Here is a 24,903-nt window from a genome sequence, read left to right on the forward strand (position 1 = left end):
AAGTTTCTCAAAATAAAAATCTTTTATGCCTTGGAATTAGACGATGCAATGATGGAAGCACCCCCATGCATGCTGCTGCTTTCTCTTGTTCTACCAGCCTTGTGAAGATGTTGGTAGAATATGGTGGAGATCTCCGACTGCATGATTACCAAGATCTTTTACCCAGAGATTGGGCTGAAGAAGCGGGGTCAAAAAGAAACAAAAAAGTTTTCCATGTTTTCTTTGTTTTGTATTTTATATATTTTATCTGATTTAGTACCAGTAACTTAAGGCTTTAATATTTGGTGATTTTTGTAAATGCTTCAAGTTGAACTAGGTATGCTAGTTTAATTTACAGTCATATGAATGAACAGATCATTGTTTGCATTGGAAATCATTACTTATCAGATGAGCATCCTTTATTGTTAGCATTGTTATTTCTTGTGGGTGACATGTTCTTTAAAAAAACATTACTTATATTATAAATACGTGCACATTTACATTGTACAACATTCTGGTATAGGTAACCTATATATGTAATATACAGGTACTTGAGTTGCTGGATAATTGGCAAGAATTACTGCTTGATACAATTTTACCATCAACTTTGCATATGAATTCTGGAAAGATATCTACTATGAATGTTTCAAGGTAAATGGTTTGGTGATTGGTATGAATTTGTCGAGTTGAATTAGTGTCTAAATACTTGACCGAGTATTGCGAGGTACCCAGTCATCATCATGCATAGTTACGGTATCAATATTCACAACTACTTTAGCTTTAGTGACATGATCAGAAATCATGATGTGTTAATCAATTTTGGCTCTTCTGTTTTGCTTTTAATTGCTTAGTTTAGGTTTTTCGTTTTTGTTACTAGGTGGCTCATCGCTATTCATTAAAAAAGTTCAAGAGTTCATTAAAAATATAACTAATTGTAAAAAGTGAAATAAACCAAAGTCATATCATCAGTCATTCTCCACACACTCGACACTGATAATGCCTAACTGTAGAGTAGAAATATATTTCTGTTTTAGATCATGCAAACTGGCCCTGGTTTATTTCACTTTTTGCATATTAGCTTGTAGTGCAGATTGCCGACCCTAAGGTTGTTTGCCTCTTCCTCGCCTCTGTTGAAATGCTAATATAGGGTTTTTGTGTGCGTTTATTAAGAAATGAAAAGCATAATTTATAAATATACAAATAATAATAAATATTATAAACAATGAAAACTAATTTAAATGAATTTTTGGATAATTACATTTTAAAGTCATGAAAGTGGTTTTGTATTACAATAATCTTTGCTGGTACCATCATATGAATTCCTGCACAAGAGCCTGCAGTTCATTCTATTAAAACGATTTTTGGTGTTGGTTTTTGTGCATCGTTCACTCTGCTTATTGCAGAGGCGAGAAAATTTTATGGCTTTGTGCCAATGCAAGTCTCAGCAAACTAGACGTGTATGTATCATACCTTTAGAACTACAGCAGCAGTGGTAAAAATGGGCCCATAGAACAAAGTAGTCAAAGATGCTGTCATTGTTTTATTCTACATTGATTTTCATATATAAAAGGCAATCCTTCTGTTTTATATATTTTTAGCATTGATTAATGACATCATCAATTATATCATGAAATCATAACTAAGTACTTGATCAAGTAATTTCAGTTTTATCCCATCTCTATTGATAAGTCAAATATTGATTTGTTTGCATTTTTAAAGTTTAGAGTTGCCATCGTTAATGTATAATATAAAATTGGTATGGTAAATGTGCTATATTTTCTTTTTACATACATGATGAATATATAATAATTGATTGAAATTCATCATTTAATTTTTTTATTCATTAATTATTTAATTCTTATATTCGTGTCATCCACAATAAATGCTCAAGACTTATTTTTTTGAAATAAGGTAAATCGTTGAGTTACGTCGGATTTGCTTTAATGTAATTGTATTTACAAAAGTACTTTTAGTGTGCAAATTCAATAAGCAGATTTTGCTGTATTAATTAGGCAACGACAGTCATATTATAATTTCTCTTATAGATTGGGAGGAAGGCATATATACTCAGCAGCATCAGCCAATACGGTTTTTCCATCAAGAAAATTTGACGTTTCTCAGCAAAGAGGTTATGGAAATTTTCTTACAATGTCGACTTTTGAGTATAATGCAGTTCGTCAAAACTGTAGCAATAGCATAGGATACTCCACTTGCTTACCTATAGTTAGCAGAAGCAGCCTCACTACATTAGACACAGAACCAGGAATTTTGTGTCAGGTATAGTACCGTAAAATAATTATTGCTATTTTGTGCTTAATCGTACTATTCATTACCAATGCAAAACTGAGAAATACTATCATTGGATCATTTGATATATTTCAAAAAACTACAGCCTTATCATACAAAGATACAAGCTAACAACATACAATATTTTTATGCATTGAACCATCGCTGTGTGCCAGCTAAATACTGTGGTTACTACAATTGTTGGTTGTTATTAATTATTGTATACTATACTATACTAAGCACAGCCAAAATATAGCACAGTGTTTGTTGGTAAACACACGAAATAGTACACTAGTAACATTACAATATCATCAAATCTGCACAAGAATTTTGTAGGAATAAGGGCTAATTATGACAATTAGCACATTATCTTGCCCCACCCGCATTTCAAAAAAGGTATGCTCACGGCAGAACCCCATAGCATCACAATAAAAATGATATGTTTGGGTAAATGGGTGACTAATATTTTTAATGTAAAGTGATATTGTTTTTTTCGTCACGTGCTCTCTTCAGTCGGTCATACACTTTCTACAACAAGTCCATGGCTGAAGTTGGTATACGACACTGAATTGTTTGATTGTCCATAGGTTACGGTTCTGCGCTTTCAAAGAACCAACATGTCTAATGCCTTTAATCATTGTTTCGTTAACTTCTGGGAGGAATTACTCTTTTCCTTAGTCTGATTTTCAACTCGCATGTGACTGGGACAATCGTTATTGTTGCGTGTGGGCTATACTGGACAATAATGGTGTATAGTTTCAAAGCTTTGCGTTTGTTAGGGATTTTTTGGTGACGTAACGTCTTGATCACAAAGCACAAGGCATGATGGGTAATGGGACATCTGCTGCACCCAGGGTAAAGTCCTGCAACATGTGGGAACATGAGGTATGTTGCGTAAGAGGATATCTCGAATTGATTTCGATTTAATAGGACTGTCAAATGACATAATCCCTAGACTTATGACATCCCTGCACTACTCCGTGATCGGGACAGTAAACCCAAAAAAGGAAAAATTTGGGTATAAGTGGAGATCCAATTACAATGAAAGGGAATATATTACAAAATGAAATAATAATAATAGTAAGAAATAGAAAGAATATTTTTTGTTGTTTTTTAAAGGTTTTCTAATATTTTTGTAGGCTTTTATAGTGAAAAGGTGACAATTAAACAGAAATTACACGCAAAACAGTTATAGTTACAAGAAGGAAAGATGTAAGAAAAATAACTATGATTATGTTACAATTAAGCTACGATTATAAATAAGGTACAATTACAAATAAACTACGGTTCTGACTCAAGAAAATAAGTATATGGTACAATTACGTTACGCTAAGAAAAAAGTTATAAAGTACATTATACTAAGAAAAAATTACACAGATTACATTACACTAAAGAAAAGGTTTAAGATTACAATACACTAAAGAGAGAAGTTATTTATAAGATTATAGTAAACTAAGGAAAAGTTAAGCACTGCCGGTGTCTGCTGGTATGTCTTGTGGGAGACACCTCCATTGAAATCGGCAAAAATTAATCTTTTGCGGACAAACCTCAGCTCATCAAGCTCGGGTGTAGTATGCGATTCGTTTGTAGCCGAGTCATACTTTGCAGGGTGTCTTCTGTGGTAAATTTCCGGGCAAATTCTACAACAAGATAAAAATGTTTAATAATGTCTGCAAGTAGTAATGTCTGTAGGTATTAAAGGTTAGAAGTAAAACATCATTTAGGTGTAACAAAAGGATTCAAATGTTTTTGGATGGAGTGAGGTGTGGTTCGTTTATCGAATGGTTGTCGCTGATAGCAAATGTGACCTAGTTAGGTTAAGATGAGGATCGTTTGACGAACTACATCTTGAACGGAGTTGTAGGTGGCTTCATTGTCGGCCGACGCTTGTCTACAAAGGCTTGGTTGCCCACTTACTCGCATGGTGTGCTCTATAGAGAGAAGTAGAGCGTCTTGTAAATGTGGTTTGTAGATTCTGCAAGCGAAGTCCGACAACAGAAGAATGATCAGTTCCTCCATGATTGTGCTTAGCAGAGTTGATGGAGAGGTTGTTGCAGTAGTGCACTTTGATTACAAGTTGCAACACACAGTGATAGTTTGTCAGCGCAGCCTGACAAAAAGCTTGAGCTAAGTGTAAGGTGTGATGGAAGGTTAAAGAAGTTCTACTATGCAGTAGATCTGTCCTGCGTCATTTAACACTAGAATTACTGCGTTGTGGACCTACCTAGAATTACCGCGAGCGGTAAAAATGACCATATGTCCAGTAAAGAAAAAAAAAAGACTTAAATCTTTGTAGGTGTGAGTTTGATGCACTGTAGGATTCATTATAATACCATGTCCTGGAATATATTGCATAGGCCCTATCTCCGAATTGCTTTGTAGGCCTTCAACCTGCTTTTTAGCTGCATAGAAGAAATTTTGTCAAAGTTTTTGTTGCATTTACAACTAACATGAACATTGCAATTGAATGAAAAACAATTAACTTTAAAATAAGCTAAAAACAACAAACGGTTATTGTTCATCATGCCACTGGTTACGTGGACCACAAGCAGCTATTCAAAAGCGTACAAGAACAAAGAAATTAGCAGCGCTCAGCACAATCCACACATTCAACTTTCACACAACTTGTACACTTTCCGCAAACTAATCTACAGCATCCACAACACATTTTTGCAGTTTTGTTGTGTTGACAATTCACATTAATATGGCATTGCTTTCGCTTTCTGCTTCCGTCAAATATCGAATTTTGATAAGAATTGTTGGAAAGTGGAGGAAAAACTGTGGCTGGTGGAACTGTCGTTCCATGAACATGAGCTTGTCTTAGTTCAGTAGCTGTACAACACATAGGCATTGATACAAACAAGGTCAAAGATATTGTAAAAGACAGCTAACGACCACCGCCGTGTACCTCCCTTCACTGTGTATTGTCGTGCCATCTGGTCAGCAACATTGACACCGCATTTAGTTTTGTTTGTAGAATGTGACAGATTCCGGTTTCTTTTTTATTGTTGTGTCGACCATAACAGATGTGTGGAGTGTGCTAAGAATACAAACGTTCTTCTTCTGTTTGCAATGGTAAACTGTCAAGGTTGTGGTTTTACTCTAATCTTAACCATAACACAACAGAGCTTACTAGATGTGCTGAAAGTGATTGATACCATTTTATGTACGCATTTAATTTTGTCACTTTGCAGGCACCTCCATACTTTGTTCTTATGAATGGTTGTTGGGGATCTCAGCGTATAACTGTTAAAAAAGCAAAAAAGTTGAGAAGAAATATTCCAAGACAAATGGCAAGTACTGCAGACCTCTTGATTGCTGAATTGGAAGTTTACAAGTATGCTTACATCTTTTATATCATTTGTGGTGTTTTCCACACTTCATTAAATCACTATATAAGGCTAAAATTGTTATAAATTAATGGTTGATATGATGATTAATAGGTGTTATGCCTTGATGGGTTTTATCTTAGCTAGTTTTTTCAGTTGTTTGTTGCCAATCCTCAGGTTTTTACTTTGATGATCCTGCTTTTACATTCCATAGAACGTGTATGTTGCGTTTATCTGTAGTTTATATATTTTTCTAATCAAAGTTTATCTATATTGTAGGGTGGTAAGGCACCGCAGTATATTGATCCTAATGGGTGTGTGTATTGAACAATGGGAGAACACTCAAGAAAAGGATATAGACTTTAAGTTTCTTTCACCTCTGTCGCCACAGTGCTTTTTGTTTGAACGAGTTTATATTGGTTCAGTATACCATAGTCTTCATGAAAATTCATGTGGGTTATCTATAGCGGATGCATCAAAATTTTTAATTCAGGTGAGCTTGAAAGAAAAAATTATGCCCAAGTTGATGTAGTTCAATGCAGTTAGCAGGAATCTTAATGTCAATATTATTCTTTGCAGATAGAGGATGCTCTGTCGTACCTCCATCAACTTCGGTTGATTCACTGTTGCATAACTTCTCATGCTGTAATGATTGTCAGCTCCTGTTCTGCAAAACTTTCTGATTTTTGCTATACTACAAGGTATTTGACTTGGCCTATGGTACTACATAGCATCTAACTAAGCTAAAATTCTATTTAAAATATGCATATGGTGCATTTTAAAGTTTGTAGTTAGGATGTCTGTAGAAGTATGTTTATTTTTTAATTTATCTCACTGTAATATCTTTATCTTGTTACTATTTCAGCATTGGTCAGCAATCAAAACAGAATCATATTTCCCCAGTTTTTAATCGCTGGTTAGCACCTGAGATCCTTGTTGGGAAAAAACCTGCATTTGAAAGCGACATGTATAGTTTCTGTGTTGTTGCTTGTGAAATGCTATCCGGTAAGCTGGCTAGTATTTTTCATTTTGCGTTGTATGAAATTCCTTCTGGGGTTAGTTAAAAACATTCAGTCACTTTCTTCAACATAATCATAAATATTCGGAATCAGTTACTCATACAGATGGTAGGAAAATATATTTCACCAAAAGTAGCATTGTCAGTTCCTGTCCATGTACACAAATAAATAAATAAACAAACTGAATCTAAATTATACATTTAAATCTGCTGTCTCATACTTTTCATTAAATAGAGAGCGAGTGCTAAAACTAGTTGATCTTAAATTAGAGTTGTCAGTAAATATGCCACACAACGAAGTTTTCAACTATGTAAAGCACTGGTAATTTGGATCTAATTATGACGTACATGGTAGCAATTGTGACATCACAATGTGAAATCCATTTTCGTGACAGTGGTGTTTGGATCAACTATGAACAGGACATTTCAAGTAAGAAAGAAAGAATAGGTAGGCTTACCATACGTCCCGTTTTAGCTGGGACAGTCTCAATTTTTAAGGTTTTGTCCCGGTCAGTCAACCAAAAGTCCCACTTTAGCATTTGGTCAACCAGCATTGCCCCATACTACTCGAATATTACCATGCTGTGATTGTTCTGTTTAGCTAACTTGCTAAAGAGCAATGCTCGATGTGTGTTCTTGTTTTGTTGTGTTAAATGTGAAAGTAATTGTTACGTGATTGTAGCGGGTAATTGGTCCGGTAGTGAGTTGATTGTTAGCGCATTCGCTAGTTCAGTATTAATAGACTAGAAGGAGGTGATCTTTTTGCAGTTAAGTTATTGAAAGAACTTATTTCGTACTAGTACTTGATTGCATTTCCTTCTGCAAAAACCATTTCATTGTGAAAGCCCTTATCACCTGCAAAATTAACACTGACTTTTCCTGCTGTGATTTTTATGAGAAAATAAAGTCGAATAAAGACTTCTTGAAAAAAGTATTGTCCACAGAAAAGTATAATTGAACAGTTATGTAAATTTACAAATGCTTGAACATTGTTTTGTTTCCTAGTAAAATGCATTAATTTAGTTTTTCTTGGGGTCTTATTACTGTAGTTTTCCCAGACGTTGGAATCCAAAATAGTTTCATACTCCTAGTAAAATATGAACCACATTTATATGATAAGGCTTGTTGTTCTGAAGTCTCCTGGTTTTCAATCGCACAAATATGATATGCCTAGGAATAGGTATAGTTCAAAGTTTTAAGTTTATAGGCCACACTACTCTAATCTTATGCCTTGTTAGGCCACAAACAGTTGTTCTCATTTTTTTTGATTAAACTCTTGGCTAATCAGCTGATTGAATGTTCAAACTGGGAAATGCAATTGAACTTACCATCAAATGTTTCACACAATTAGATTCAATTACATCAGCTGTTAATTCAAGATTCATCACAAGCCGCAAAAACGTTTTATGCTGGCCGCATTTGGCCCATGGGCTTGGGCATCGAGCAGCCCTGGTATAGTTTGTATGTACGTTTGTGCTAGTTAGATCTACCCTAACGTACAGTTCATGCATGTATATTAGTGGTAGATGTAGATGATAAGATACTGCAAACCGAGCTTAGCCTTGGATTTTGGCAATAGCTTAGCTGGTATCAGTAATTCCTGTTAAGATACAAGTACTTCACTAGTACATGTTCTGTCACTTGTGCCATTTCTATGCTGAAGATAAACATCAGCTGCAACTAATCAGCTACCAGCGAAGTCATGTTTCATCTAAAATGAAAAAACTACACAACAACTCCTATACTTGGTTTAAGTACCAACCATCAAGCTTGTTGATTTCACACTTTAACATCACAGTCATTGCCATGTCTGTCATAACTAATAGTAAATTTGCAACATATTTATTTGACAATAATTGTTAAACCAAGTGTTGCATATCTTGAAAAACTTCTTGCCCCAGTTTCCTACTATTGGTTGCTTACTATTTTTTGATGTAAGGTCAACTTGTTTTACACTTGCCCCTCAATTTAAGCCGTTTCAATCAGCTGAACTTACAGTGGTTATACTTTCTGGACAGGTGTTCTTCCTTGGCGTGGTTATGATCCTGAAAGTATCCGGCATCAAATTGTAACCAAAGGACAGGCTTTTGTTATTCCTGCTCAAGTTCCGAGTTGCTTGCATCCTGTTTTATCAATAGGTCTGGCATTATCCAGAACCAAGAGAACAGTGCAGTTAAAAGATATTGCTCGCATATTGCAATGTCTTTGTAAGGTTGGCGACAGCAGTTATTGTAATTTTGGTTTAGTTGCAATTAGTGATGATATTATAGCAATCATTTAGTAATATCTAGGTTGCCTGTGTGTGCCAACTGATATTTTTTACTTTTTCTAGTCTGATGATGCTTTACATTCAAACATTGACGTCAACAAAAACGTTCCAGGTATGTAATTATTCAAAAAGTTTAAAAATAAAACTGGTCATGCTTAGAGAAGTGTAAGTAATTACTGTGTAATTAATTAGTTACTGGCTGAACAACTTTTTACTGAATTTACGTGCCAATTACCAGTATGGAGACTGTATGAATCTCAAATTATCAGCAGGATTTACATTTTTCAGGAGTCCAGTTTTTACTCATTTCCACAGACAATTTCTGCAATACTTTTGAACTGTATGCAGAATACAAAAAGTAACAGTCTGGGTAATATGCAAATTACATGATTTCTAATGTGGCAATGTTCCTGTTTACTGAAAACTATTTAATAACCCTGACTTTGTGAGCAAGAGAGCTTTGTCAAGTTGGAAAAGCTCATCGTTGCCTAGTGCCACACTCTTCCACAGCATTAGCGATCGCTTGATTGAGTTCCATTCCAGAAACATTACTTGATACCAGCATAATTGCTTGGAGGTGTACTCTTATGTGTCTAGGGTGGCCAGTGCTTCACAACCTTTTTGTTCATGGCACCCTTTTTCAGGGAAAAAAATCCGCGACACCCTAAATTGCTTTCCAATTTTTGTTTTTTGCATTTTTATGAACAAAGCTGGTTACCGGTAATATAAAAAAGGTCTTCTTCGGAGATTTTAAAACAAATTGTTAAGTAAAATGTTTATGATTAAAAAAAATTGCAAATTCCTTGTTTTGTCTGAAATTTTGCGGCACCCTTGACCAATCTTGTGGATTAATAGGGTATCGTGGTCCCCTGGTTAGGAAACACTGCTCTAAGCATTGGTTCCTTCCCGGCCAACATTATGCTGATGGTTTGGACATTAATGCTGAGGTCAATTCCAATTAATGTTATACCAGAAATATTCTCAGAGTTTGCCATGTGAATTTCATCTACGTTATGTTTCAATTCATTTTCAGTAAACAGTACAAAATCATGAGTGACTTTTGAACGTCCAGCATGTGTATATACATTTACATATAACGTGATACTGGTGAGGAAAATGGCGATAAAATATATGGTTTACATAACGGTATTAGAAAGGGGCTCAAGTATAGTGATAAGAAAAAGTCAAACAGTGTCAAGTATTGTTTGCATAAGGTTTTAAGCTTGTTTTACAAAGTTTGTGTTACAATGTGAGGTGTCCAAAATATATATAAGCCGTGAAAACGATAAAAAATAAATATGGTACATAATGCAATTTGGAACATAATTTGTTAACAAAATCTTCATGAAAGGTATATAACGATGTATATGTATAGCTACATGAAACTAGTACTATACAGTTGGTTTTATACTAGTGATTATTCACAGGGATTGGCAGATGTAATGGAGACATGGGTATAGACGTCCCAGATGCAGGTAAGCACGTTTATTATATACGGCATCTTTAAAAGTATACTTATTTTTTTATTTGTTTCAGTTGCATTTCATTCATACCAACCTGAGAATGCACACTGTCTTGACAAATTATCAAGGTTGTCTTACTCTGGCAGGATACAGAGGTAAACATTACACGTAGCTAAATTAATTTTATGTTTTGATTTCATTAATTCTTTTCACATGGCATCTTTAAGTTATTTCAACCAGTTGCTTTAGTAACTTGTCTTACTTTTCAAAATTTACAACCAAACTAACTGGTTTCGCGTATTTCTCTCTAGCATTAAGTGAACTCGTATAATTGATGTAAGTTGACATAGTTAGATGTGAGTTAGTTGCTGTAAGCCAATATAACAATTACAAAATGCTCAAAGCACATTTGATTTTTAAAGAAATAAGTTAAATATAGAAGATTCATGTATAATCTTAAATATTAACTTGAGATAGTATCTATATCTAAAAGGTTATCTATAACTAAAAGGTTATCTGTAGCCATAATGCAGTTACTAATTTATGCACACATGTTGTTGTTCTAAAAAGCTAGCTTTGTTCTTGATATTTGGAAATTTTAGCGATTTCTTTTATTTGCTATGTACAAATATGTGTAAAATTGTTTATTGGTACTTGTACATGATATGTTTCGCTGACATTTCTTGACTCATTTATGTAAAAAGGGTTAATATATAACTATAAGGTGTTTGGAAAAGTGTAACTAACAAATTGTTTTCTTGTTTATTCGCCTCAGAAACCACCCAACCTATTCTGAAACTCCCAACTGTTCGAACATGAATAGCCAAGCTGTTTTAAATAACCCAATGTTTCAATGTTCTCACCATGCCAATACATCTTCTTTACTTGTTAAGTCACCTGTCGTAAGTCATTTGGGTTTGACAAGTAGAACTTTCAATGGATAAGCATTTGGTTCTTCAAATGAAAGCAGGTTTTTTGTTTTTAGCCATCTTCAAGGTTAAATCAAAGCTCATTGGGTTTTGAGAAGTCATGTGACATTTTTTCAAAAGGTAAATTTGTTGTTTTAAATTTAAATCAGTAATTCAAAGCAACACCTTCAACTGCCCTGTCCCATTGTGTATCCCATTGTCATGGTACTGCGTTATGTAATGATAAAGATTAACTTTGCAGCTCAGTCACTGACTAACTTCAAAAATGTTAGAATAAAAAAAAGAATGAAATAAACACATGCAAGTAATTTAATTGTAGAAATGCTACATTTAAACTACTGAATTGCTTGCTGTAGGTTATACGCAGCGTGACAGTAGATTGGGACATTGCATTAGAAAAGTTCCATCTCATTCTATCAGGTACAAACTTGTTATGATTCCAGTGAAAATTCTTCAGCTTTAATGGTAAACTACAAATATTTCGTTACTTAAAAATCGGGCTTCTTGCTATAACTATTGATTCGTTTTATTACTTTTCATGTTCTATTTGTTTGGTAAGCAATGATTGCCTTGACATCATCCATCCAGAGCTGCAGGACACCGACTCAAGAAACAGTAGCGTCACTGAGCTAACATATGCACACATTAGTCAAAAAGATTTACAGACACATGGAGATCAACAAAACATTTTCATAAATGGAGAAATGTAATTAATCATGTGTTTAATAAGTGATGTGTGTTACTGTTGTATTACCTTGCTATGAAATTACAAAAAAAATTTGCAATTGAAGTGACGTTATTCCTAACTTGAAATTGGCGGATGGTAAAAGTGATGCACTAGCTACTCTGAAGAGCAGCATGAATCAGACATTTAGCGTTTGTGATCCTTCTGATGTCCCAAATCTGACGATTGAGAAACCCGGAATGGAAATGAATGTAGGTCGTTCAAGTCCATATCCAGATCTTGATAAATGCAAAGCTTCGCTTGGAAATTATATTCTGTGTGGTTTGGAAAATGATGATGGTAAGGTTTAAAGTTTGATCACTTTTACTCCAAGTTCAGTAGAATTTGCCTAAGTCGCCACCTCAAGGGGAACAGAAAAAGTGGCGAGTTAACAACACCAAAACAACACATAATCGAATTTTTTATTGCATTTTTTGAGGTATTACATTTAGATTAAAAATTTCGTAAATTGTTTGTGGTTAAAACTTAATACTTCTCCAGATATTAAGATTTTAATTTTGTACATAGATTAGCCTCCTAGCCTAAATCTACTTATCAGGCAGTGCCTCGTATCTAACAGCCCTAGACTGCTACAATCATAACCTGCTTGATGGTTTTCTGAAGACAGGAAACAACATTCTCATCGTCATTCAGTAATCTCTTGCAAGGCCGCTTCATCTGACTTTAACATTGCTAACTGAAAGAAAATTAAAACTGATAAAAACAGTCAAAATGACAAGGTTTCCGGGTCCTTCATAAATGTACATTGTGACGTACAATAAGGTTGCGTTATGTTAACAAGGATCGCAGACAGCCGAGCGATACAGCTGTAGTATAGTTGTAGCAGATTAAGTTTGCCATGTAATCACACTGACAAAGTGTTTTGAAGGCTTAACTACTTACGCGAATTGTTTTGGTCATAATAGCAAAAACGGTGGCGAGTTAAGTGAATAGACAAGTTAGGCAAAAACGACTTAGCCAAACTTGATACAGTAGAATCCGCTTAATAAATTAAAGGTTAATAAATCCATCCGCGTATTAAATCCAATTTGCTTTCGGATGGAATCTTTACATTGAAAAATAGCCGGTTAATAAATCCGAAATTTGCTTTATAAATCCGTTTCATAATGATTTTTGTGAAAAATTTTTAACGTAATCTCAATCGATTTAAAATGTAATGTATGTCAATCAATACAAAATGTACCTTTGCCGTTTGACCTCTGGGCTTGACCAAACTGCATTCAAAAACGTAGATATGTTTTACTCTATGAAGAGACAAATAGAGGACCATCTTAGAGTGATCTTTCCACCCAAACAAAACATGCTGGATAATTTTTTTGCATTGCCCGATGATAAATAAATATTGTGCAATGTACTACATTAAAATATATGTGCTTCTTTTTTTATAGTGTACTAATTTCTATTGTGACAGATAATAAATCCACCGCTTAATAAATCCAAAATCGATTAGGACGTATGTGATGTTTTAAGATTCTATTGTACTAAAGAAAATAATAGGCTTTCCACCAGGACCAAGCGATAGACAGCACTTTAGGCAAACTGGCAACTTAGCCAAGTTCTACTGTGTATTAAAATAATTATCTAGTGCCAATGATAAAGTTGGAAACATGTGCAGTATTTTTCTGTGTGTAGATTATGGAATATGCTGTATTTTTATGGTGCATTTAGAAAACAGAAAATTGCAAGGTAATTTGGCAAGAGAAAAGTCAACAATATCATTGACATCTTCATATCTCAATGAAGTGTATCCAGTCTCCTCAGTTACTGCTCTAGATGCTCCACCCCTATACAATGATGCATGCAATAGTAAGTGTCTTATATAAAATATATTTTTAGCATATTTATTTGTTCAGTTAACATCCCTTAGTTAATTAACATCCTTGTTATCTTTTCTGAAATGTTTAACTGGGTTTAGTGGATGGAAAAGTGATGGTTAATTCAAGGCATTAGGTTTAGATTTGTAAAAGAGAAAAAGAGTGTCTCTTTTTAATCTTTACAGAAAATCTGAAAAATGTTTGTTTTACAAAACCATTAAAAGTGTCACACAAAGTATAGGCCTTAGACCTGCAGTGAACATAAACAGCAACTGGCAGTGTTATTTCCAAAGCTTTAGGAATTCCATAGATAATGTCCACAGTTAATGGTAAAGACAGAGCTGAAGTTTTGAAACACGGTGCATGTTTTTACTACTACCCTCATAACAAGCTGGCATTCTTCAATGAACAAAATATAATTATAAGCTATCTTTTCCTGCTTTGAAATGCAGAACAGTTAAGTAGCAGTTGTGAAATTAAGTAGTGTCTTTTCTAACTACATTATATACCTTTTACGTATGTTTTCATGCTTCATTCTTTCCAAGCTACAAACAAGTAAATCTGTTTTGTGCATGAGCAGAAATTGCAAACATGTGTTATCGCAACATGTTTGTATTAGTTTCTTATAGGAATCTTATAAGTGGAAAAGAAGGGTTAACTGCTTTGTTTCTTTTAGCAGTAAAATTACCAAAAATGTAAAATTACTCAAAAGCTGCCCCATGAGATTTGCTGACATTTTGCATGCCTGAAGCTATCTCATACTGCAATATGACTTTAGCAACATTTCTCAAGCTTCCATTACTTAGGCTCAAATTCAAAAGGGGATTTATGGGGCTAAAAATACACATTTTATGCCAATTTTTATCTGCATTTTGCATGAGACACAGAACTTTAAAACGCGCCAAAATGTCAGGGTAATTCCCAGGCTAACATGCAACACCAACCAAGCTGCCATTTGTTTGGTCTAACAGGTTTTTATAGGCTTAGTGTCTTGCAAAATCAGGGAAATTTTTGTTTTTTATTCGTAGGCCATTTTGAAAGCAAAAGCATAAGAATCCATAAAGCTTTGGATTAATGTCCGAATAGTATTTTTAATGATCTTTGCATATCAATTATCATAACATACAGTACTATCGTACTAACTATCATGCTGATTTTGTGCAAGCAATTGACTGCACTTTTACATGTGCATTGTATGAGTCAGAGCTTTCATTGAATAAAAGTGAGGATTGTCAAATTGTCCATCATTGGAAAGAATGACTAAAATTTATCCATTATCAAAAAGGGAATGAAAGGGGATAATTCACTTTGTTCACTCATGGTCATTTTCCATGTCCGCTATATTGATTTATAGTTATAGCATGATTATAGTTCATCGATACCATCTATCTATTACATATTTTGCTATCAATGCTCTAATGCAGAGGAAAAGTGACAAAACCTAGAGACAGCTAGACCTAGACAGCTTAAAGTATGCTTGAAAACAATGATAGTATTAACATGCTGGTGACAAAAGGTATGGCCACTGTATCTAAAACAGAAAAAAATTTAAAGTTGGTAGGCCTACGTTGTTTTAAAACTACATTTTCCAGTCTTAAGCGGACACACATGCAGCTTTTTCTTGCAACAGTCAATTAGGCATAGATTTAATGCTGTACATCAACAGATGGGGAGGAAACACCATTCAAACAAATTGTAAAAGTAAAGCCCTTTAGAAATAATTAGATTGTTAATTTTTGTGTATGAGTTTCCCAGCATGATCCATTTTATAAAATTACAGATCAAGTGAATATTTTAACACTATGTATTTTGCATGCAATGCAAGCTTAAGAGTGGATAAGAGAAAAAAGCTGCAGATAAAAAAGACCGTGCATAGTTTCATGCTGGTTAAAGTGGACTATTATTGCAAGAAATAATTTTTGTTGAAAGACCTTTTTACACAGCTGCCTGCCACATTGAAATAGGTCCACAAATCTGAATCTTGCTTGTACAATCAATGTTGAATCTTCTTTTACTTTGGAAATCTGCAAAACTCTTTGCCCGTTGCAATCAGTTCTTAAGCTAAAGTATAATTTTTTTGCTCAAAATACGTTTACAATTTTAGGGCTTCCAGAACACGCAAAAATGCTACTTAATTTTATTTTCTAGTTATTTTTATGGCATTCCATATGCACCTTACTTGAACGTGCGTGTAGTTTCGATGTGTCAGTGATTTGAAACAAAGACGTCTGGTAAGAAACATGTAAAATTGTCAATCTTTGTTTATCATTAACTACTATTCATTACAACAATTATGCATGAAGGTGCAACTTGCTGGACCTTTTATTTCTGTTTCATCTTTAACTTAGTACGATGTTTAAAAGTTAGGCAGCATTTTATGCAACTCTTGGTAAGTAAAGTGCAGTTGAATTGCTATCAAACATAACTAAATAATGAAAAGGAATGTTGAGAGTGTGTTCTTGAAGAATTATACTACACACACTGATTTGAAAACATTTGTAATTTGACCCTTGAACATTTTGCCATTGGCAATCATGATTAAAAGCCAGAGAAACCTCTATGATATCTTTAAATATATCTGTTAATGGAAACATATATACTATTTTGATTGTATAGACATATATACTGTGTCACAAGTTGATTAATAGATGGAACAATTTATTTGCTGACGTCCAAACAGAGAAGCTTCCAGTACCACTACAAAACTAGAATGACACTACAGTGCACAGAAAACCAACTCATATGGCTTAATTAACACACAAAGCGCCGCTTCACACAAATCAGCTTTGCTTGAAGCACAAAATGGAATGAGCTCAGCAATGAAAATGTTACACAAATTAAGCCACAAATACTCACGAAACACTCAGGGGCTTACTGCTATTGTCAAACATTTTGATTTGTGACATATGCTCCTTCCAAAAGAATATTGTACGATAATATTTTCAAAACAATCAATAGCCACTTACACCAAACATACTTGGTAGGCTACTACACAAGATAACGTAAACATTAGGTCAACATAATTCCCTACAATAAGTAAACCGGGGCTTCTGACTCTACAGATAATACATACTGATCGTGACATTCGCCCCAACTAAAGAAGTGTTTTTAACGATACTATTCTCTCCGAACTCCGCTCATGCTATGGTACATTCTATGACTATGCCTGCGCCTGGTTGAGTTCCCTGCATAAAAAATAGGGGTTGGAGATTATATTGACCTTGGTTGTACTTACATTGCGTTGTGGTCACGGATTCTTTGCAATACAGCAATCTTCTCTCCCATCATGACAACGGACGATAAATTCCACTTGGGACAGAAGTTATTGCATGCCCTCGCTCCCCTTATTTTACACATGACCAGCTCAAACAAATTTTGGCATATAAATCAGTTCCACAGAAGTATGGCGTGGCCACATAACCTTGCTAGAGGAGCTCTCTTCAATGTTGGGTCAACTGTCCCCATACACCCCATGCAACCGGTTAGCTGATAATTCCGGGCCAGGTCTCTTCATATGTTAAACCTAGAACATTCAGTGTCTCTCAGTACATCAACTACTTCACTTCTATCTAGACCTACGTCTGTGGGCATTCATTCCTTGGTTGTGGGATTGGCAGATATGGCGTTATTATCTTTATTTTCACGCCTGACCTTGTTTCCAACCATTATTCGTCCTTTTGACTTGCCGAGGGTCCTTTCACTTGCAGCGTGCAACCCGTACAATGTGGTTTGGAGTAATCCTTTTCTGCCCTGAAATGTGTTTGATAACTGCTGGCCTCGTATTGATGATCTTTTGGCTAGAGTTTCACCGCTATGTTGTCTAATGGTATGGGGATGGCCAGATTGCCTCCCTTCATCATTGCTTCTTTTCCTTGGCCAAAATGGACATTCTGCTACTTCTTTACACTACGGGCTATTTTACCTCTGTCCCATAGCAGTCAGTCACCTTCCATCAGGATCTGGTTATGAGCTGCAAGGTACTGTTCCATTACGCCCCCTAGCTTCTACAAGGTTTTCGTATTTCTCTCCACGAGGTAAACAGACAGATTTGTGGAGCACAAATTAGTAAACTTCTCCTTCACTCTTCAGCTCTGCCAGGCCGCTGTAAGAGAAATTTTTAATTGATAGTCTAACCCACTAACCAAGATAATTTCACAACCGTACAATGAACTGACCTGGGCTTTCGCCGGTTTCAGGTTTGGCTTCTCTCTTTTGGCTGGGTGGAATGATTTATTTGCTGACGACCAAACAGAGAAGCTCCCAGTACTACAACAAAACTAGAATGACACTACAGTGCACAGAAAACCAATGCATACGGCTTAATTAACACACAAAGCGCCACTTCACACCAATCAGCTTTGCTTGAAGCACAAAATGGAATGAGCTCAGCAATGAAAATGTTACACAAATAATCACGAAACGCTCAGGGGCCATGATTGTACCATACTGTATTAAATGTATATATACATATATTATATACATCCACCGCAGAAAAGTTCCTTTTGAACAACTAAGCATTTTTGCATTTTTACACAATTCACTATCAAGACTATGAACATAGCTGAATGCTTACAGATTTTTTTTATAAAATGATACTTACAAGCTATAGCTCGTAAAATGTATGCTGGATAGTTTTTTTTTTTCTGACACTACTAGTTAGAATATTTTCCTACAAAGATGTTGTTTCATTATGTAATATCTCATTTCTGTAAAGGTTGCTTGAAATATAGCAACATGCATTGAAAAATTGTCAATGTTTTGACGAACATAAGAAGGCATCACAGAAACGTTTTGTTTCTTAAAAAAATCTTGAAATGTTTGTTTTTTTCTTGTGTGCTTTTCTAGTAGTCCTACTTGGTAACTTGCTTGAATTATTTTGTTGAAATTGCTTTAGGTGCAAATCGTCAGCCACAGGTTTCTCCATCATGCCCACCATCAAGGCGGCAAAATGTATCCAGAGCATCAAAGTCTTTTGGTTACAAAGACAGAGAAAGGTAAGTTATTACAACAAATGTATTAATTACAAAGCTGAATTGCCTAATGGTAATTGACTAAACAAGCAGTTTGTTTCAAGTGCTACTAGGACTTTAGATTCAAACATCATGTTTATATGTAGTATGTATTTCAATAGCAGCTGGCCACAACGTGAAATATATTGTTACAGGAATATCTCTCAAGGATCTTTACCACCAAGAGCATGCAGCAAAAACAAAATTCCAAACAGTAAGATAGGAGTCTTTTTGAATTGTGGTCAGTTTTTGATTATTGAATGCATGTTAAGAAATGATTGTATAAACATGCAATACCTTGAAAATAATCCACCCAATAAAATTGTGCCATTTCACTGTAAAACATATTTTGTAGCAACATTTCCTCGACTCTTAAAACACATGATCATAGTGTTTTTACGGCTGTGTATCCTGCACACAGAGGATTGGCCGGTGCTTCCCCATGACGGCTTCCTCCATTTCCTCCCATCATCAGCATCCTCTCAGGACAAACCATTATCAGTCACGCCTCTCTCAACTACATCCATCCATCTCTTTCTTCATCTTCCTCTACTATGTTTGAAATCCACTTCCAAATCCAAGCCCTTTCTCACCCAGTCCCCATCGTCTCGGTTTAGTCTTCTTTAAAACATCTCTCACAATGACAAATATCAAAATGACAGCAACAACATCCTGTACATTGAATTAAATTTGTTCCAACATCTTTACTACTACACACAGAGCATGACCACTTGCTAAAATTTGCAGATTCAGACTTCCTGTCTTTCAAAACAACTTTAGATTTACATCTATGCCCTCCTCAGTCCATTATACTCCATGCAGCCTCTCCGCTCCGTAATTCTTGCTTTTTAATGTATCTAAGCCACCAGTGCCAAATCATCAGTATACGGCACTCCCATGGAAGCCCTTTTCTTATTTTTTGCTGAATACTTCCCATACAGTTCCCTTGGTTTGTTTTTACCATAGTACGAGGTTTTTCAAGCACAACCATCACCACATTAACCAACCATACTTGCACAAAGCTTTCTTTTTAATACTCATTTTACAATTTATGTTGTGAAAATTTATTTTCGTGCAATAGTCGAGGTTAGAACGATAAATTTGCAATAATGCGACCCGCGTTCATACCCGATAGTGCTACCATTGTAATGCTCCTGGGCAAGGCATTAACAATGCTTTCTGCTGTTCAATGAACCAGACAAAAGTTATAAATTCAGGCAATACAATTTAAAAAAGCAAAAAAAATGTATGGCCATCAGAACTTGCACAAAGGCAAGCTCGGTAACCATGGCTTGAGCGATGAGGAATCATCAGTAGTATAAGTCGTGTAAAGACTTTCCTCAGTCCGAGGATAAAGATTAGCATACGGTACCATACCAATTTTCTTAGAACCCTTTCTAGATGCCTTCTCGAAGTCCACAAATGCAAAACTTGTGCTATATTCTTCTCACCACAAAATTTTGTTTATATGCACATAATAACAGCCGAGGTAGTTCACCGATCTGACCACTGATTTATTATGCTACGATCTAAGATACATAACATATATTTCGCGTAAATGGCATCATCAATATCTTGTTCAAATAGAACACTAAATTTTTGTGTACAGTTGAAACAAATCGTTTAACTTGTGGACTGCGTTTTCTCACCTTCATCATTTTTGAGCTTTTTTCCTTCTTAAGCATGTGTTGTACTTTGCTAGGCGTTTCAAAACATTATGTCAAACAAGTTTCAGGCGCGCTGTTATACAATATTTTAATTTTTGTTTTAAACAAATGAACTATTGTGAAGACAAACATTTTAATTTTGTAATTAAGTGGTATTGCTATATACAGAACGGATGATAATGACAATTCAGTAACAAAAAGTTAGTGTGGTTTAAAGACAAAAAATTACTGGATGACATGAACTTGAAATAACACAACTGTCGACCTACATTAATTATATTTCAAAAATGAGTAAAACTATTTTTTAATATGTTAATATGTTGATATTTTATTACTTTACTGAATTTCAAACTCAATTTTGCTTTGTGTTTGGGAACAGTTTCGAGTCACTCAGTGCCATATGAATTCTTTCAACAAATACATCATATTATTTAAAGCAACTGAGAAAATCACTTCTTTACTTGTAATTAAGGTTTAAATGTTCCATAGCCAATTAGTTGGGAAACGATGATTTATTGGTGCATTGAGCATCCCTAGTATCTCAGCCGTGCTTGCAGAGTATTGTTTACATTAAAATAATTTTTTTAATTTTGTAGGTGCTGGTGCTGCACTCCATCATCGGTTGTCTGCTGAGGATGTCAGGTCCCCATCACACACATCTTGGCAAAAAGTACATGACTCGGTTGTAGAGATGTCAATGATTTTTGAACCCTCAAGCACTCAAGTAGCAATTGCTGATATAAGCTTACAGCAAAACAAGTGTGATCGAAGCCAACCTGATGTAGTTTCATCTCGAAATTCTTCATGTGTTAATGATAATTACTGGTCACAACAGCATTCAGAATGTCTGTCTTCTAGCAACCTGTTTAGTGAAACCAGTTTTACTGCAAATACCTCCAGTTTTTTCAATGAAGTTATCAGTGCTACTGGAATGGGAGACATTGTGTCGACTGAATTTGATTTTAAACATACAGGAAAAGGGGATGTTAGTAAGTTAGCAAATAAGAAAATTGTGTCAAACATTACAGCATCTAAAACACAGCATAAGTCTGCTTTACACAGAAGGAAGACTGAAATTAACAAGGATTTGGCATTAGATCAACAAAATACTAACTTCAAATACGAAGTAGGAAGAGAAGTAGGACTTTTGAAATCTAAACACAGAGCACCTACAATGAAAGAAGTCAGAGCTGAGTCAAAGAATGGAAATGCTGATAATGTATGTATATTGTACAGCAATTTTGAAAGAATTCCTGATGTAATTGAAGTTGAAGTACATGGATGCAATGAAAATCAGAAATGCAATTTACAGCATGCTAGCTGCCAGACTTCGAATACAACCAATTATGGAGGGCACATTTCTTCTAGTGATGATGTCAGTTACAAAGAGGTTGAGACATTTTCCAATGCTACTCCCTATCCATCAGCTGAGTCACAGAGTAGGGGAAAAAGTCCTGATTTGGAAGAATTATTTTCTCAATTTGCTTGTCGGCGTTCGTTTCAGCCAATTTGTGAGAAAGAGGTATCATCAAGGAGATTTAGCATAGCAAGTGAGGAATTGGAAGATATTTTTGCTGACTTTGCAAGCCGACAATGCAGTGATGAACCGAATGAGCGAAAACCAGTTTGCAATCGGGACCTGGTGCATGATGGAATAGATGTGCCAGATGGTACAAAGCATGACGAATATATAGCATGTAAGCCCCAAAATAATAGTAAGAAATATATCAGCCATTCAAAATTGTTAGTGTCAAGGTCATGCCAAACAGTCTCACAATATGAAAGAAGTACTTCAGCTATTGATCCACCCAGCATAGATGATTTTCTTCAAAAAACTGGTGATTGGTCATTAGTTTTCTCATGTGGTGGAAGCCAATTACCTGCAGCTTCAAATTCCATTATTGATCGTAGCAATAAAAGCCATGCCAAAACTGAGGCTTTAGAATCACGTGATAGCAAAGAAGCAAAACACTCTTTAAAAGAAAATGTTTATGATGTGAGTGAAAATTCAGATATGGCAACAATGAAGTCACAGTATGAAACTTGTCTTGAAGTTTCCGATGCCTCTGTACATCTTGATCAGGTTGTGAACAACATCGATGGCTCAAAGATAAGGAACGAAAATTCCCCCATTGAAATTGTGGAGCCTCTTGAGAGTTGCTGGGAGCCTAAGAAACAAACAAGTGCAGACCCTGCATCTGAATTTCCACAATCATGTGAACAATTGACAGACGACAATGTTAAACCCGTTCGACTGGTTTTACCGGCAAGTCATATGCAACCAATAAAAACTTACAAAGCAATGAACTGCAAATCACTTTCAGGATTAGTATCACCTTTAATTTCACCTAGACCAGGTTTGGAAAATTTGTCATCAGCGAAATGTGCTTCTGAGCCAGACAATAACCCAGAAACGAAAAGTAACAAGGAGAAGTTAGATAATAATTCTTTTACTTTAACTCCAAGCAAGCTGTCGTTTCACAAGAAGTTGTCTTTGTTTGAGTCTCGGTTTGCTGAAAAGTGTGAAAAAAACACAGGCATTGTTTCAGATTTAATTTCAAAACGACGTCAATCACCATTCGAGCAAGCAATAGAAGCCAGGTTGGTGCAAACACTTCAACAAAGTGAAAGTTCAGTGAATGCAATTCAAAATGATATTAAATGTGATAATGAAGATGAAATCACTAAGCAACTTATCAAATCAGAAACTTCTGATCTAAATGAACCATCAAGAATATCAGATTCAAATGGATATACCACAGCTCTAGATGAAGGTTATAATTTAACTCCTGCTAATGCAAATTATCACCTATCGAAGATCAAAGAAAAAGGTGTCAAAACTTCGACCCCTGTTATACAGCGTGGTTTAGTTCTGCAACAAAGCTCTTCAACTGGTGTATTTTGTAACAGGGACAGTAGTCCAAAAGACGCAAGAGATGTCTCTGCAATTGAAAACAAGTGTCCAGTAGATATTAAGATAGTTGATCCCATTCACTTAACATTCAATGATAACACTGAGCGTGATGGAAAGGTTTTATTAGACACAACATCAAAGTCTGATACTAAAAATTCACCAGGCACTATATCCTTTCTTCATATAAGCTCAATACCACGTTGCCAGGGTTTGCCTGATATTAGCTCCGAGTCTAATCTTAGTGCATGTCTGGGGTCCAATGACTTGATTCAGAAAGGTGTTCAAAGCACAAGAGCTGTCATCAGTTCAAGTCTTGAGCATATTACCCAACCACACTGTGCAGAAGGAGATGTAGCACCCAAGGAATTAGCTGCAGCCAAACGGCCTACTAACTTACAGTATGAACCATCATATACAAATTTTTGCACTAAAATGCCACAACAACTTGACGATGGGATCAGTGCACTAGCAGATAAGCTGACTGATGATGTACTTGCAAGTGAGTCTATATATACCAAGCAAGAAACTCTTAGGATTGGAGACGACTGCAACGGCAGTAGCGCTAGTTATAATTTTAGTGGGATCTCCTATGATGAAACCGATGTCAATAAACGTGAAAAGAATGCTCATTGCTATGGCATAGATCACAATACAGCAAAAAAGGCAAATCAAAATAACCTGAATCATCTGGAAGTAGGTTTTGACACAAGCATATGGACAGAGTCACAAACTTCAACTGCAGCTATGCCTCTTTTCAAAGTAAAGGATTGTGCTAGTGCTTCAAATTTGTCTGAAGTTGATGTAGCAAATGACGAAGAGTTTTGTGATGACAAAAGTGATGAATCTTCAGCTATGAGTGATAAATCTAGAAAGGAAGGGTGCTGAGGTATAAGGCTGTTTTTCTCGTAAATTATTTTTAAACTGCAAGTAATTTGCAAGAGTTGAATTTCAGGTTATATAAGATAGCTTCATATAAAGAGCAACCATAATTTGGATTGTAGTATAAGACTCCAAAATAGTCTCTGCGTTGTTTTTTATGATTGTAATGATATGTGGTAGTTTTTGTTTGCAACAAAAGTGTTATTGAATTAAGTGTTGTGATTTAAGGGTGCAAAAACGGTCAATTTCTTTACATAGTAAAATTGTTAAAAATGCAATTGCTCAAAATCCCTCCATGGGATCCCTGAAATTTTGCTTGTGAACTAGGCTTGCCTGATACTTTTTCATACTGGAATGCGGCAAAAATCACATATCTCTATATCCTGTTACATAAGTCAAAATTGGATTTTCGGGCTTAAAACACATTTCTTACTTTGAGACGTGCCAACTACTAGGGGAATTCCCAGGCTAGAAAACAACACCAACCATGCTGCCTTGATCCATACCCCTCCTATAAATAAAGGTTACCTTGGTTACCACCCTAAGCTCTCTGTTCAGGAACTATATTTGTATTAAAAAAAAACGTTGATATGATTTTTACT

General features: G+C 35.3%; 1 protein-coding gene across 2 annotated transcripts in view; it reads left to right on the top strand.

The window, feature by feature from the left end:
- The window catches only part of LOC143449170 (uncharacterized), a 29,283-nt gene that overhangs the window by 3,967 nt on the left and 413 nt on the right, over positions 1-24,903 (top strand). Inside the window, exons 3-23 of one of the 2 annotated variants that reach the window (XM_076949266.1) lie at positions 41-206; positions 527-630; positions 2,025-2,256; positions 5,460-5,602; positions 5,874-6,087; positions 6,174-6,295; positions 6,460-6,599; positions 8,631-8,824; positions 8,945-8,993; positions 10,309-10,356; positions 10,418-10,499; positions 11,120-11,246; positions 11,330-11,393; positions 11,630-11,693; positions 11,833-11,979; positions 12,065-12,297; positions 13,687-13,824; positions 18,727-18,826; positions 18,997-19,055; positions 21,105-24,115; positions 24,188-24,308. In XM_076949266.1, the coding sequence (XP_076805381.1) occupies positions 41-206; positions 527-630; positions 2,025-2,256; positions 5,460-5,602; positions 5,874-6,087; positions 6,174-6,295; positions 6,460-6,599; positions 8,631-8,824; positions 8,945-8,993; positions 10,309-10,356; positions 10,418-10,499; positions 11,120-11,246; positions 11,330-11,393; positions 11,630-11,693; positions 11,833-11,979; positions 12,065-12,297; positions 13,687-13,824; positions 18,727-18,826; positions 18,997-19,055; positions 21,105-24,115; positions 24,188-24,307 (5,557 nt within the window). In that variant the 3' untranslated portion in view covers position 24,308. Of the gene's footprint in view, positions 1-40; positions 207-526; positions 631-2,024; positions 2,257-5,459; positions 5,603-5,873; positions 6,088-6,173; positions 6,296-6,459; positions 6,600-8,630; positions 8,825-8,944; positions 8,994-10,308; positions 10,357-10,417; positions 10,500-11,119; positions 11,247-11,329; positions 11,394-11,629; positions 11,694-11,832; positions 11,980-12,064; positions 12,298-13,686; positions 13,825-18,726; positions 18,827-18,996; positions 19,056-21,104; positions 24,309-24,903 lie in introns of both variants that reach the window. The other variant, XM_076949265.1, reaches the window with a different exon arrangement.

Source organism: Clavelina lepadiformis, chromosome 3, assembly GCF_947623445.1.
Source record: "Clavelina lepadiformis chromosome 3, kaClaLepa1.1, whole genome shotgun sequence".
Classification (NCBI taxonomy): Eukaryota; Metazoa; Chordata; class Ascidiacea; order Aplousobranchia; family Clavelinidae; genus Clavelina; species Clavelina lepadiformis.